At 36.1% G+C, this 12,839-nt stretch overlaps 1 protein-coding gene across 1 annotated transcript in view; it reads right to left on the bottom strand.

Annotated features, from left to right (window-relative positions):
• Positions 1-12,839, bottom strand: part of LOC140166153 (methylosome protein WDR77-like) — a 40,357-nt gene that overhangs the window by 8,455 nt on the left and 19,063 nt on the right. Inside the window, exons 6-8 of the mRNA XM_072189544.1 lie at positions 12,311-12,428; positions 9,806-9,880; positions 9,217-9,218 (exon numbers count right to left, since the gene is read on the bottom strand). Coding sequence (XP_072045645.1) covers positions 9,217-9,218; positions 9,806-9,880; positions 12,311-12,428 — 195 coding nt within the window. The remainder of the gene's footprint in view (positions 1-9,216; positions 9,219-9,805; positions 9,881-12,310; positions 12,429-12,839) is intronic.

The raw sequence follows: 12,839 nt of genomic DNA, 5'->3' as shown, positions 1-12,839 counted from the left end.
TTAGACAATTTAGTGGGCAATTCCCTCTTTGAATGGTAATCAAGTTTGGGTGTAGATCCTCGCTCTGGAACCATACATTAATTGGAATTGGCAAGTCATATAACATTGTATAAAGTTACATTTGTAATTCTTTCATTCATGTCTGTAGCCAGTTTGAAGCTTGATTCGATCCAGCAAAATGTCTACTGAGAATGTGTAGTGCCACAAAAACATACATTTGGTAGGGAATGACTTCGCAAGATATTGATAACCCATTTAAACATCTTCTTACATTAAAATATATGACTCATCATTTGTTCAACAAAATCATTCAGAACTTTTGTATTGTTGTGGTAATGTATGTATGCTTACCATAAATGTGCTAGAGTGAAAATGTGATGTGCATTATTTGGCTATTCCAGTTGAAATATGTACCCCCTATGAAAAACTTGGTCTTATTAATCGCCCACACAGGAGGTGTAGATTTCAAGTAAGAGTCAACCATTCAGGTGATTCCACTTTAAATTCACACTCCCTGTGTGGAAGAGTAAGGTCATGTCTTCCATAAGGGGTGTATAGATTTCAACTGGAATTGCCCACTGACATAAAGATGTAAAAGACAGGCAGTAAGTAAATAATTGACAAAGAGATGATGAGAGACCCGGAAGACACAAGTGAGCGAAAGAGAAGTCATGGCATTGGGGGGGGGGGTGCAAAATATACAGCTGGGCAAAAAAGACTGAAATTAAAAACACAATTTTGGAGAGGAAAAAGAAGGACTTTTGTTCAGGATCTGCTAATCTGTTTGCAATGGGCTATACCATGTGAAATCCAAACTCCCCCATGGAAGCTTTAATTTAAGTCTTCTACAGAGGGAGTATAGATCTGAAATTGAATAGATAATTGGGTAACTTCCATTTGAAATACTCCATGTGTGGAAGATATTGGTATAAAGCCATAAGTATGGGTTTCAAACTAATTAACCCTAGCTAATTCCTTTTAAAAAACATACCCCCTCTGTGAAAGATTTTCTTAAGACTTCTGCAAGGCATGACAAGATTTCAAATGGAACAGAACCTTTGGTGTAGAATCAATGAAATTAAAGAGTATAAAAGAACTGCATACGTGGCAAATTTTGGCTATGAAAACCTATCAATGGCATTAAAATAGCCATTGGCAATGAACTATTCATATAAGTCTTTTCATGTGTAAGTCATGGGCAAAATGTGCGTTAAAAATCTAACTTTTAATATAGTTTGTCATAAAAAGTACTAAGTACAGATTAGTATTGAACAGTTACATCAAAAACTATTTAGGGGTGGTGCAATAATTATGTGTACCCCGGGGTGAATTATAGGGGGGCAAAGATTTTTGGCAGGCCAAAAGGGGGCAAGCATTTTTGGCAGGTCAAAAGGGGGGTCAAGCAATTTTGGCAGGTCGAAAGGGGGGGGCAAGCAATTTTGGCACAGATATTTTGGGTACCATTTTATATTACGCCCTAAAAAGGCGTGAGGAAAAGCGTTAGGAACACGTTCAAATATGCAAAATTTCCTGCTCACTATGATCGCATTATATGATAAGACAATTTAATGTTTTAAGCTCAGGTTCCCCAAAATCGTGCATGTGTAAGAGGGGGGCGGGGGGCCAAGTTTTTTTGGCATGTCAAAGGGGGGGCAAAGGTTTTTGGCACGTCGAAAGGGGGGGCAAAGATTTTTGGCACGGCCAAAGGGAACAAGCGATTTTTGGCAGACCATTTTGAGAATTCACCCCGGGGTACACATAATTATTGCACCACCCTTAGACTTTTGACAAAAGGCTATAGGAAGCCTTGCGGTTATACACAAGGTTATTTTGAGGTTATATGCCTGTACTTTTTTGTTATCCAAGGAGAACTCCCATGTTTGACTTTCACTATATGTAATGTATGACTGCTAATGGTCTATCTTTGTGTCCATATACATTGTAGATTACATCTATATTGCACATTAATTAAAGCCCCATTCAGTAATCCCAGCTAAAGTGTAAAAAAAATAAAATTGTTTATAAATTGCTTAAAAGTGAATGATAAGTCATTCAAATTGTCATTTGGTATTTTTGAAATGAAAAATTTGGCAAAAGATGAAGAAAACAGCAGTACTGACGAAGTTGAAGCCCCATTCAAATACATGTAGCTAATTTATAGCCCTATACTGTCTGTATATAAATTACAGATTCATGTAATACCGTATTTTGTCGTAAATACACAGCTTTCAAATGAACCACTAGCACTTAGCAGGTTATTTTAGCACATCTATGGCAATGGCAATGACAAAGGTACCAAAATCTGAATTTTGATGATTTTTATGATCGTCCGGATGAGCAAATCACTGAATGGGCCTTTAAATGTTGTACATCATGACTTGCACATTACACATTGATAGTCTTGTTTCACAATGGGTGACATATTTCAATCCTGGACTAATGCCAAGAAATGAGAAAAGGTTCGTCTCTCAAACCTGTACACGCAAGTATGTGAAAGCCACCGCGTATGTGCTGAGCATTTTTCTCTCAAACCCGCATGCATAGTTTCGCACATTACATTTACATTGCTCATTGAGATTACACCACCATGACTTTCATAATTACACATAGTATATCACAATGGGCCAAATGTGATCTGAGTCCAATACCGTATTCTATCTAATAAGCACCCGGGTGCTTAGGTTAGTCATTGTAAGGACACCCATTTTGTAAGTTTGTGAAAATTAGGCAAATTACTACATTTCTGCCTTGGTGGTATTTTATTTTACGGGATAGGATCTTTTGATTCTGTTCAAGTATATTTAACTGTATATTACATGTATATTGATGGGGCTCATTTATACAGACATTAAATTATACAAAATGTGCTGGTAGTAATAGAGATGGGTGCTCAATGCTCAACAACTTTGTATAATTAGTTATGTGACTAGTATTTGATTTGGTGATAAAATAAAAAGGAATTAATATTGGTAATGTAATTTTTATCTGTGTCACTTTCATGCTTTTGTGACTTTTTCCACACACAAACCAAGCACATTACATATTGTACTGCTTGACCTGGCAAGATTGATTTGGGCATCCAGTCCATGAAGTAGTAAGGTTTACCGTTTTCTGAAATTCTGTTATCTATAAAATCCCTAAATATTCAAAAATTCTAGGGAATCAACTTTAACCGCTTTGCTAACTACAAACAAACAAAATGGCACCACAGATGTTTCAGCGTATCAGCTCAGAGAGCCAAAAAATATTTTCCATTTTCCACAAAAGGAACGCTTGCCAATTCAACATTACTAAATTGTAAACCTGTCATATTTGAATGGATTGGTCTATTCCAGCTGAAATGGATGAAACAACCTTAATCTTCCACACAGGGAGTGTGAATTTCAAATGGGGCTACTTGAATGGTTGACTCTATTTGAAATCTACACCCCCTGTGTGTGAGACTAAGGCCATAGGGGGAGTATGATTTTGATTTGTTCGGGTTCTGACAACCCTGGATAACCCAAGAAAGCCTCTATTGAAGCTTATTTCCATTGGGGTCCATTTGAACACCGGGACGGGTTGGGAACAGTCAGGGGTTAACACCCTACTCTTTTCGAAACTGGCTGCGAAATACATGTACAGGTATGGCTCTCTGCACACGGGACCGACAGCTTAACGTCCCCTCCGAAGGGGATTTGAGTACTTTCATGATTCATTTACCCAATTCTAAATGAACCATGGGGAGAGCGGAAGTCCGAATTTTATCTACAGAAGTTGCCAATTAATTTGAGGCTTTTTTTTCTAAGTCGTCCCCTCCATAGGACGGAGTACTTTCATGATTCATTTACCCAATTCTAAATGAACCATTAGGAGAGCGGAAGTCCAAATTTAATCTACAGAAGTTGCCAATTAATTTCAGACTTTTTTTTCCAAGTCGTCCCCTCCATAGGACGGAGTACTTTCATGATTCATTTACCCAATTCTAAATTAACCATGGGGAGAGCGGAAGTCCGAATTTAATCTACATAAGTTGCCAATTAATATCCCAGCAAATCGCCACCTCCGGGAATTGAACTGGATTTCAATGGATGGATTTCAACTGGGAATAGCACAAGAAAATCTATGTACATGTAGTGCCTTATCATTGCATTCCTCAATAAAAGAATTGTTTACCAGCAGAGCTACCAGTATATCAAGTCACTTTTAACAAAGAATTAAAATATATTAATATTACCTCCACAAGTATATGTCAGGTGATTCTTTCACTGATTTTAACTCTATGGCTTAGTCTTGCTTAGAAATAATACACCAGACACAAAAGGTTTTGATCATCAATGAATTTGAACTCAAGTCACTTTGATCTTGGTTGGGTAGCCATGCATGGATCTAGTGCACCCACAAAGAGGTAGCCAAATAAAGTGACCATTAGGAAACAAAAAACAACAATCACCCTGTTCTACGGGCCTGACAGACCCATATTATGCATGTCGGGAATTTATTTTCTACGTGCACAACTGCACGTAGATCAGGGGTGTGAGTGACCACAGATAAAAAAAATCAGAAAAGTCCAAAAAGTCTGAAATTTGGAATGCTCCTATACTTTTGTACAGAGGAAGTGCAGAAAAAGAGATAAAAATTAAGATCAAAAATCTGAATTTTAATCTGAACTCTCACCCCCCCCCCCCCTATGGTAGATGTAGAAGCAGCTGTTTTTGGCAAAAAACAAGGAGTGGCCTTTCACATTTAAGATTTAACATACAAAACAAAGTCATGTACACTGTATGCATAGAATGTAGCAGTAAGCATGAACATATATATCATTCGTATGTGACAGTACATTTTCTTGCATGCATAAAGCATTCATGTATTACAGCAGAATATCACAATATCTATATAAACTCTTGGTTTGTTCAAACAGTTCAACTCAAACAGGTTCAAAAGTTAAATCTTTGCTCTATATCATAAAGAATTCAGCCTTCAGTGTCTTTTCATCTTGAGTTACATTTCAGCTATTCCTGATCACAAATATACTGTTGGTCATTAATATTACTAACAAGATTAACTCTAATCCATCAGGCATATATATATTTTAGTACATAGCAATATGCTGCAATCTGCGCACCATTTTCATACACCTTCTTCAAAGCTGGGTGTAAATTGGTTTACTAGTACATGTCCATAGTCCAAAGGGTCATTAGTATGAAAACCCAATAGCTTAGTTACAAACCCTAAACCTTATCCTAACATTCACCCTAATCTATAACCTCAGCCCTAATCCTAAACACAGTCCTGTCTCTAATCCCAACTGTCCCTACCCTTAGCCAAACCCTATCCCTAAGACTAACCCTAATTCTTACCCTAACCTTATCCCTAATCCTAACTTGAAATGCCTAAAACCATAATTTTAACACTTTTTGGACTTATGGGCTGTTACCCAAAATTACACTCCACCTTATATTACATATCGATTATCATTTAGGTGCACTTGATATTTTACACTCTCGTAACAATTCATCATTTTTTCAATAGTGAAGTTCAAGTGTAAGTTTATATAAAATTATTTTCTCTCCTTTATTATAATGCCACTTTGTCTGAGCTTCATTTCTTTAATTATTATATATGTGACCCATCACATCGAAACACGGCAGTTGTCGTCAAAAATGAACTTGTAGGTTTCTTTACCAGACTAAAGGACAGCTTTTTAGCTTTAAAATGACACACTCTTCCATTGATGTCGCATGTAGAATGGTGATTTTATGTGACAAATAGAATTCAAATTCCTTATTATTGTCTTTATATTTCGGGGCACATTTTCTTTATTATCTTTAAATGTGGGTTTCCGACAACTGCCATGTTTAGATGTGATGGGTCACATATTTCTCATGCATGTACCCAATGGATCCTCGCATTTAATATTTAATGTCTTATATTGACTGATGTCCTGCTAGGACACAGCAGATAGGCCGCTCTCTCTCTATTTATAATAAAATTATTTTCAATGAAAATACACTATATAGACCAAGAACCTTGAATAGTGTCAGCCTACTGGATCTCTGTGAATTGCAAAATTCAAAATACATGTACTTCTCAAATCCTGAGCATGAAATCAAATATATATTATAAGAAACACAAAGTATAATTAATGTAAATAACATTCTTCATTAATCTGCAAACACAAGCACAATGAAAATTCCTATGTCTACAGTTTTTATATTAAATATTACTCAAATACTTGACCTGGCAAGGTCAATGAAGTTGTGAGAGGTAGATCAACTTTGAGATTTTTTCTATGAACCAAAACTTACTTCAGATACTTTTTAGTTTTAAAAAAAAAGGGTTATGCAGTATCCTTACACCCAAATGTGTCCAGGGCAGTATAAAATATAAATAATAGGTGAGGCGTACCCAAACCCATTAAAAAATTTTAATGTGTTTTTTGCAGAGGACACATCATTTGCGTGTATATATAGGACAAGGCAATAACCTTTATTTCAATTCTATCATGCAAAATTCTATCTTGCAATTTAAAGAGAAAATGTCACTTTTTTCACCAAATAGTTTAAGTTGCTTACAGTAAGGTGTACATGCGTATCCACAGGGAAAGTGACAATGTGTATCACAGCAAATTGTACACATAACCGCGAGTAATGCTTTAGTATGTGTCACACTTTATTACATTTCCGATGCAAATCAGTGCACATTATTGCGATTAATGTACGCTCAAGTGGATTATTTTGAATAATGTATGGTGGTGGTAATAGTATACAAATATTGAATGTTTATGAGTACAATGATAAGAATAGTTTCATGAGGTGAAAATTTGACTGTTCCAAGCCGAGTTGAATGGAACATTTCATATTTCACCAAATGAAAATATTCTTTCCATTGAACGAATAAAAATATTAAATATTTGTTGTTATGTAACTCGAATATAAATTCCTTTTCTTTCACTTGATTAGATAAGTATAAAGGTGACACCCACACACCTATAATCGGCGTGTCAAGGTGGTCTCCATTAGATGCGGAGTTCAATTGTCTTTTTTCTAAAAATGGCAAATATAAATTATCAATAGCACGATTTGAAATTACTTGGTACTTTAGGTCGGTAAATATGAGTAAAATTTAATCTTTCCCTTAGTAGAGAAGTCCTTTCAGAGGGCTCTGAAAAGGACTTCTATTCAAGTCCTTTTCTGAAAAGGACTTCTCTAGGGAAAGATTAGAGAAGTACTTTTCAGAGGGCTCTAAAAAGGACTTCTCTGGGAAAAGATTAAATCTTACTCATAATCAATAGTAATTGACCAATTGATCAAATCATAAGAATCTTTGTATGAGTTACATAAAACAAAATAAAGAGTAACTTGAGACACCTTTGTGAACTTCCAAGGAATACCAAGTCTGTTTTATAGGGCTTCCATGGATAGTTTTGTTTCATCTTGCAAAAATCCACTTGGATTCTCACAACAGCATTATACAAAAATCTTTAGATTCTCCCCTATTACTTAGTGTGTATATAGGTTCAAGAAATCTGTGAGAATCTCTTAAGTTTCATACAAATCAGTTTAAGAGAATCTCTGCGAGAATGGATTCTCACCAAATTTCTGAGCCTGACTTCTGCAGCCAGGTAACAGGGAACAAACAAACAGCAATATCACTGGTATGTGAAGAAAGGTCAGGGAACAATTATTCTCAACTTGCTTCAATAAATTAATATAAAAAATAACCAAACAGTAACAATTTCAAATTGTAGCTGTTGTTTGTGTGTGAAGTTCATTGTGTGCTTAATAAAGAAACACTTTACTCTGTTTATCACCAACTTGTACCCTAACAATCCAACAATAATATGTATTTATTTTCAGTAATAACTTTAAATGAGTGAAAAATACACAGTGGTCCATTGGCTCCAATGAAAGTTCTAAAGTATATAAAGAGCTGGTTCATATTTAGTCTAGTGGATAATTGAATTGTTTATTCAAGCTCTGTTTTGATGGTACCTGCTGGTTACTATTGCAATGCAGATACAGATCTGACATTCACTATGGACCACAATGGCCTCATCCCAATGCCATAGTTCAATAACCCCTATAAAACAATTATAGTGCAAAATTTGACATCTAGTTGTAGAGTATGAGTTTTGTACCCAAATTTTCAAAGTTCATTCAATGAATGTACAAAATGTATTGGGGTTAATGAACTGTGCCCTGATAGATGAACATGTTGTGGATCCTAGTGATTGGACACAAAAGAATGTTTTCACAACATGACAAACAAATATAAACATGAGAATGAATGATCATGTCAATCAATTTTACTGCTTGTTTTTTTCAATTCCCAATATTTGGTCAGTACACACGGGTTACTTAGGCCAAAAAAAAAAGTTGTTTGTTTGTCCTCCACCGCCCGCTCCTCAGATTAATGCCTGACCAATTTTTTTTTCTATTTTTTTTGTATATAAAAATAAGTAAAATTCAATTTTTTTTTCTGATTTGGAGTATCTCTGAACCTAGCTAGAGCTAAATACTAAGATCTTTCATTGTTGAAAGCCCACCAAAAAACATTTTGTGTCTTCAATATGCAAAGTTATAACTTGTGTTCATTAAAAGACTATGATATGAACACAAATTATAACTTTAACTGCATATTAAAGAAACAAAATGTTGTTTTTTTAAGTCACCATGAATGATTGTAGCATTTAGCTCTAGGTACATGTAGGTCCAGGAATACGCCAAATCCGGAAAAAAAAAATCCGCCCGCCCACATGTCCTCTTTCAAAGCTGTGGAGGACAAACAAACAATTTTTTTTTTTTTGGCCATATACAAGTGATTTTGATGTGCCTACAATGTAATACACTTGACTGTCTTCCTGTTGCCCAACACACATAAATTTGATCTTTTGTTCACACACATATGACTATCAACAACCATTCCCCATACCATTTGTCACTTTCATGTGGCAGTGATATCAACATGTTAATTGGCCTCTACATGTAAGCTTAGGGCCTATACTACTCAAGGGCCTGAATACAAAAATTGCTTTTGAGCATCTGACCATGACACTCCCTCGCTTGTGAAACTATGCGCACAGCCTGCAGGACTCATCCAGGGTCATTGCTTTCAACAAACAGCACATAATATCAAGGTCTGGTGCATAATACGCCCAGAACACTCGACTGGTTTCATGTTAGCCAAAACACATATCTTCATTCCTTTGTTCACAAACACAAGACTCGCAGCAACAACTCCCCTAACTCCCCCCCCCCATCCAATTTTCAAATCATCACCTTACTCCTTAGGCCTACATTCCTCTGCAATCATGTCATCTGTTCCTAAATCTTGGGGATATATATTTACCATCACAACCCCTCGCTTGTGGAACTATGCACACAGCCTGCATGCCTTGATCAAGAACTCTAACAGCATGCATTGCTTTCAATAAAACCCATCTTTTTCAACAAAAAAAAGTTTTATTGTCTGTTATCTTCTCTCTATCTTTATCAATTTCTTAAAGCTTCAGCAAGAAGAACCACTGCTATTGCAAATTTTTAAAAGGGTCCTAAAACCTGTCAAATACCTGAGTTAGCCATCATCACCTACAAAAACTAAGTCAACAAGGGCCGAGTTTTGGAAATAACAGGGGTGCTACAAATCACACTTTCTGAAAATGTTAAGGTGAGCGAGTCATGTGTGCTATTAAATTGCACTCGGTAAGATGTTAATGAATTGATGTGTGCTGTAAATCGCACTCGGACTGGTTTTTTATGCGCGCCTTAAAACTCAATCCCTGAGTCAAGTTAATCACTATCACCAAATATACTATGATACTTACACTTGCTTTGGTTCTGGGTGCAGGTCGGTAACAGCAGCAGTACAGTCTTCAGACACAGATGCTAACCATGAAGAACTGTGAACAAATAACACAAATTTATGTTTAATTAAAGTCCCATTCAGTGATCCCAGTTACTGTAAAAGGGGATATTTTAGCGAGCAGTTATTTTCACGATTTAGAGTAAGAGTGACATTTTCGCGAATGTTATTATCGCGATAGCCAAGTCCTGCCCTATACTTGTAAATACATTGTTGCATATATTCGCGAGGTTTATTGGAATTCACAAAAATTAAACCTCAGGTACCAATTAAACAAAGGAACCAAAATCTAAATTTTGATAATTTTTATGATTGTCTGGATGAGCAAATCACTGAATGGGCCTCTAAGTCCCATTTCAATATTAACTTAGCAATGCTTCAAAAATGACCATTGCCATCTAAATCACATACTGGATTCTCCAGTGACTACGTATGCTCAAAATCTATGATCCACAACCTATCATGACACCATACTACATAATAATCAATGTGGACAGACAGATAACGCCTTAAGAACATTATTGAACAGGTATCAAGGCGGTTTACATTCCGCTGCCATTAGGATTATGTGACTTGCTACCACGAAATGAGCATAAAGTCGCAAATTGGTAGTGTTGAGACATCCTGGCTTCTGCGTAGGTGTTTTTTGCTTCACACACACCTATTCAAGCCAATAGTGTGTATGTCCTTTGTGAATGGGGATACAATGGGCCATTCACAAAAGACAGGTTTGAACCCACAACCTTGTGATTGTAATCCGAAAGCTCTACCTATGTCAGCCACCATACTCTCTATTATGCGCTTACTTACCTAGCACAAGATACTGTAAAATCACAAGGTCCTTTCGCAAGGACTGTTGATTTGCAAAATTAAATCCTCGCAAATTTGATCAAATTGAGAAATTTAACCCTTAAGGATCATTAATTTGAGCATGTTCGCTAGTTTGTGATGTTTAAATGTTTGTATGAAGCGTAGGCCTCTTCCCTTGTCTGTAAGTTCCTCTGAGGAGTTGTGGGTAAAAAATGGCTGCCCCCATCACTGACACTGCCCATGCATTGCATACTTTAGTATCTTGGTCAAAAGTACATTAGTATTTTTGCAAGTTATTTCCTACAAAATAAACACATCAAAAGAAATAAGTCCCCGTCTGAAAATTTTGTCATAACATCGTAAAGTAAAACTTTATACCAATAAAACTTACTTAGAAATAATTATATGATTGTTTACTAAGTGTTTTGTGAAAATGAAAGATGTCCATGACTTCATGGCTGAATGAACCCGAATTGAAGACAAAAACTGCCCTTTCCAAAAGTCACAAAGTAGGCCTATGCTTGTTAACTGCAAGGCGTATTGGGACAAGGAATGGAACTGGCCATCTTACAACTCACTGTGCTGAACTCTTGCACCAAGGGGATTTGCATGGCTGAATGATCAAGAATCGATGCACATTATAGTAAATGTTCACTTGGTGAGGATTTTAAACTGCACTCAAACACATGGGGTTTTCCATTAGTAACAAGCCATGAATCAACTTTTGTGACAAGCATAGGCCTACTTTGTGACTTTTGAAAAGGGCAGTTTTTGCTTTCAATTTAGGCTCATTCAGGCCTGGAGTCATGGAAATCTCTCATTTTCACATAACACTTAGTAAACAGTCATATAATTATTTCAAAGTTAGTTTTATTGGTACAAAACGAAACCTTACAATGTTATGACGACATGTTCAGAGGGGGACTTATTTCTTTTGATGTGTTTATAACAATTTTTATATCCCTACATTCTACTTAGGGAAGGTAAATCGAAAATACCCAGCAAAGTGAGGCTAATTTTCAGTCAAGCTTCTGAAAATACAAGGCTCTGAATTCGGAAACTTCACATAGAATACTGCTTATGTTTACTGTATTTACTGGAATGTGACAAAATCCTGGATTCGCAAAATTAAGTACCTGCAAAAATGGCCAGCATTGGCGATTTTCGAAATAAAGTACCCGTGAAATGTAAGTGTTTTACAGTATCCAAGTTTGGCGATGCCTTTTGATGTTGCGTCACATTTACCTTGAGGTATAATGATATTGCATATCACATTTATTGAATAGATACTACTTCGACATAAGGATTATCCTGGTTGTGTTAGGGACGCACCATTAGATTCTCAGGGGGACATGGGAGTTTGGTCAGGCAGAATTGATTAAGGCGGCGGATTTGTTTGTTTTTTCGCCTCCGAAGGCAGAATTTTTTTTCGCCACCTTCGGCGGCGAAGTATTTATTTTTCAATTTTAATGTATACCTTTATGCAAAGTTGGGTGGGAGAATTTTTTTTTTTTACTCATCAATGAGGCAGAATTTATTTTTTTTGTCTCACTAGTGGGCAAAGTTTTTTTTTCGTCTAGTGGGCAAAGTTTTTTTTTTTCAAAAAACTCCCATGCCCCCCTGGAAATCTAATGGTGCACCCCTTATGTTTACTTACTTCTTTGGTGAGAATGCAAGCCTATGTACAGCTCTTGTGTGAGCGCTAGCCGAACGTACACCATTTTCTCCATTCCCAGAGCGGGCATCTTGAATGGTGATTTTACCTACTTCATCTCCTGTGAAATAAAGAGCCAAATAATTATACATTTAGTCAGTCTGCTATTGTGCTAGGTGCTCTATTCAAATCTGAATCCATGAGCAATATTAATACTGCAAGGCAGTGGAAAAATAATTCCTCCGTCGCATCACATACTGATCTATTTGACACAACAAGACCATTTCACATAAAGAGTAGACTATGCCATAGTCGAATTTTGATTTAAAAAATATATTATTATTATTTAATCATGATGAGCGCATTCCGTTGAACTCAAAATTATACTGATGTTTATTAAACATGTTAAAATTAAAGTGTTCAATAGTAAAAAGTCATAAAGACTTTATATAATTAGATGATTAGTGACAATAAAAGTGGTTGAATGCAAAATATCTTGCATAATTATAATGGCTCACTTCAATACTAAACA

Source organism: Amphiura filiformis, chromosome 12 (genome assembly GCF_039555335.1).
Source record: "Amphiura filiformis chromosome 12, Afil_fr2py, whole genome shotgun sequence".
Lineage (NCBI taxonomy): Eukaryota > Metazoa > Echinodermata > Ophiuroidea > Amphilepidida > Amphiuridae > Amphiura > Amphiura filiformis.
Note: the sequence above shows the minus strand (reverse complement) of the source record. Positions and strands in the feature narration are given on the sequence as shown.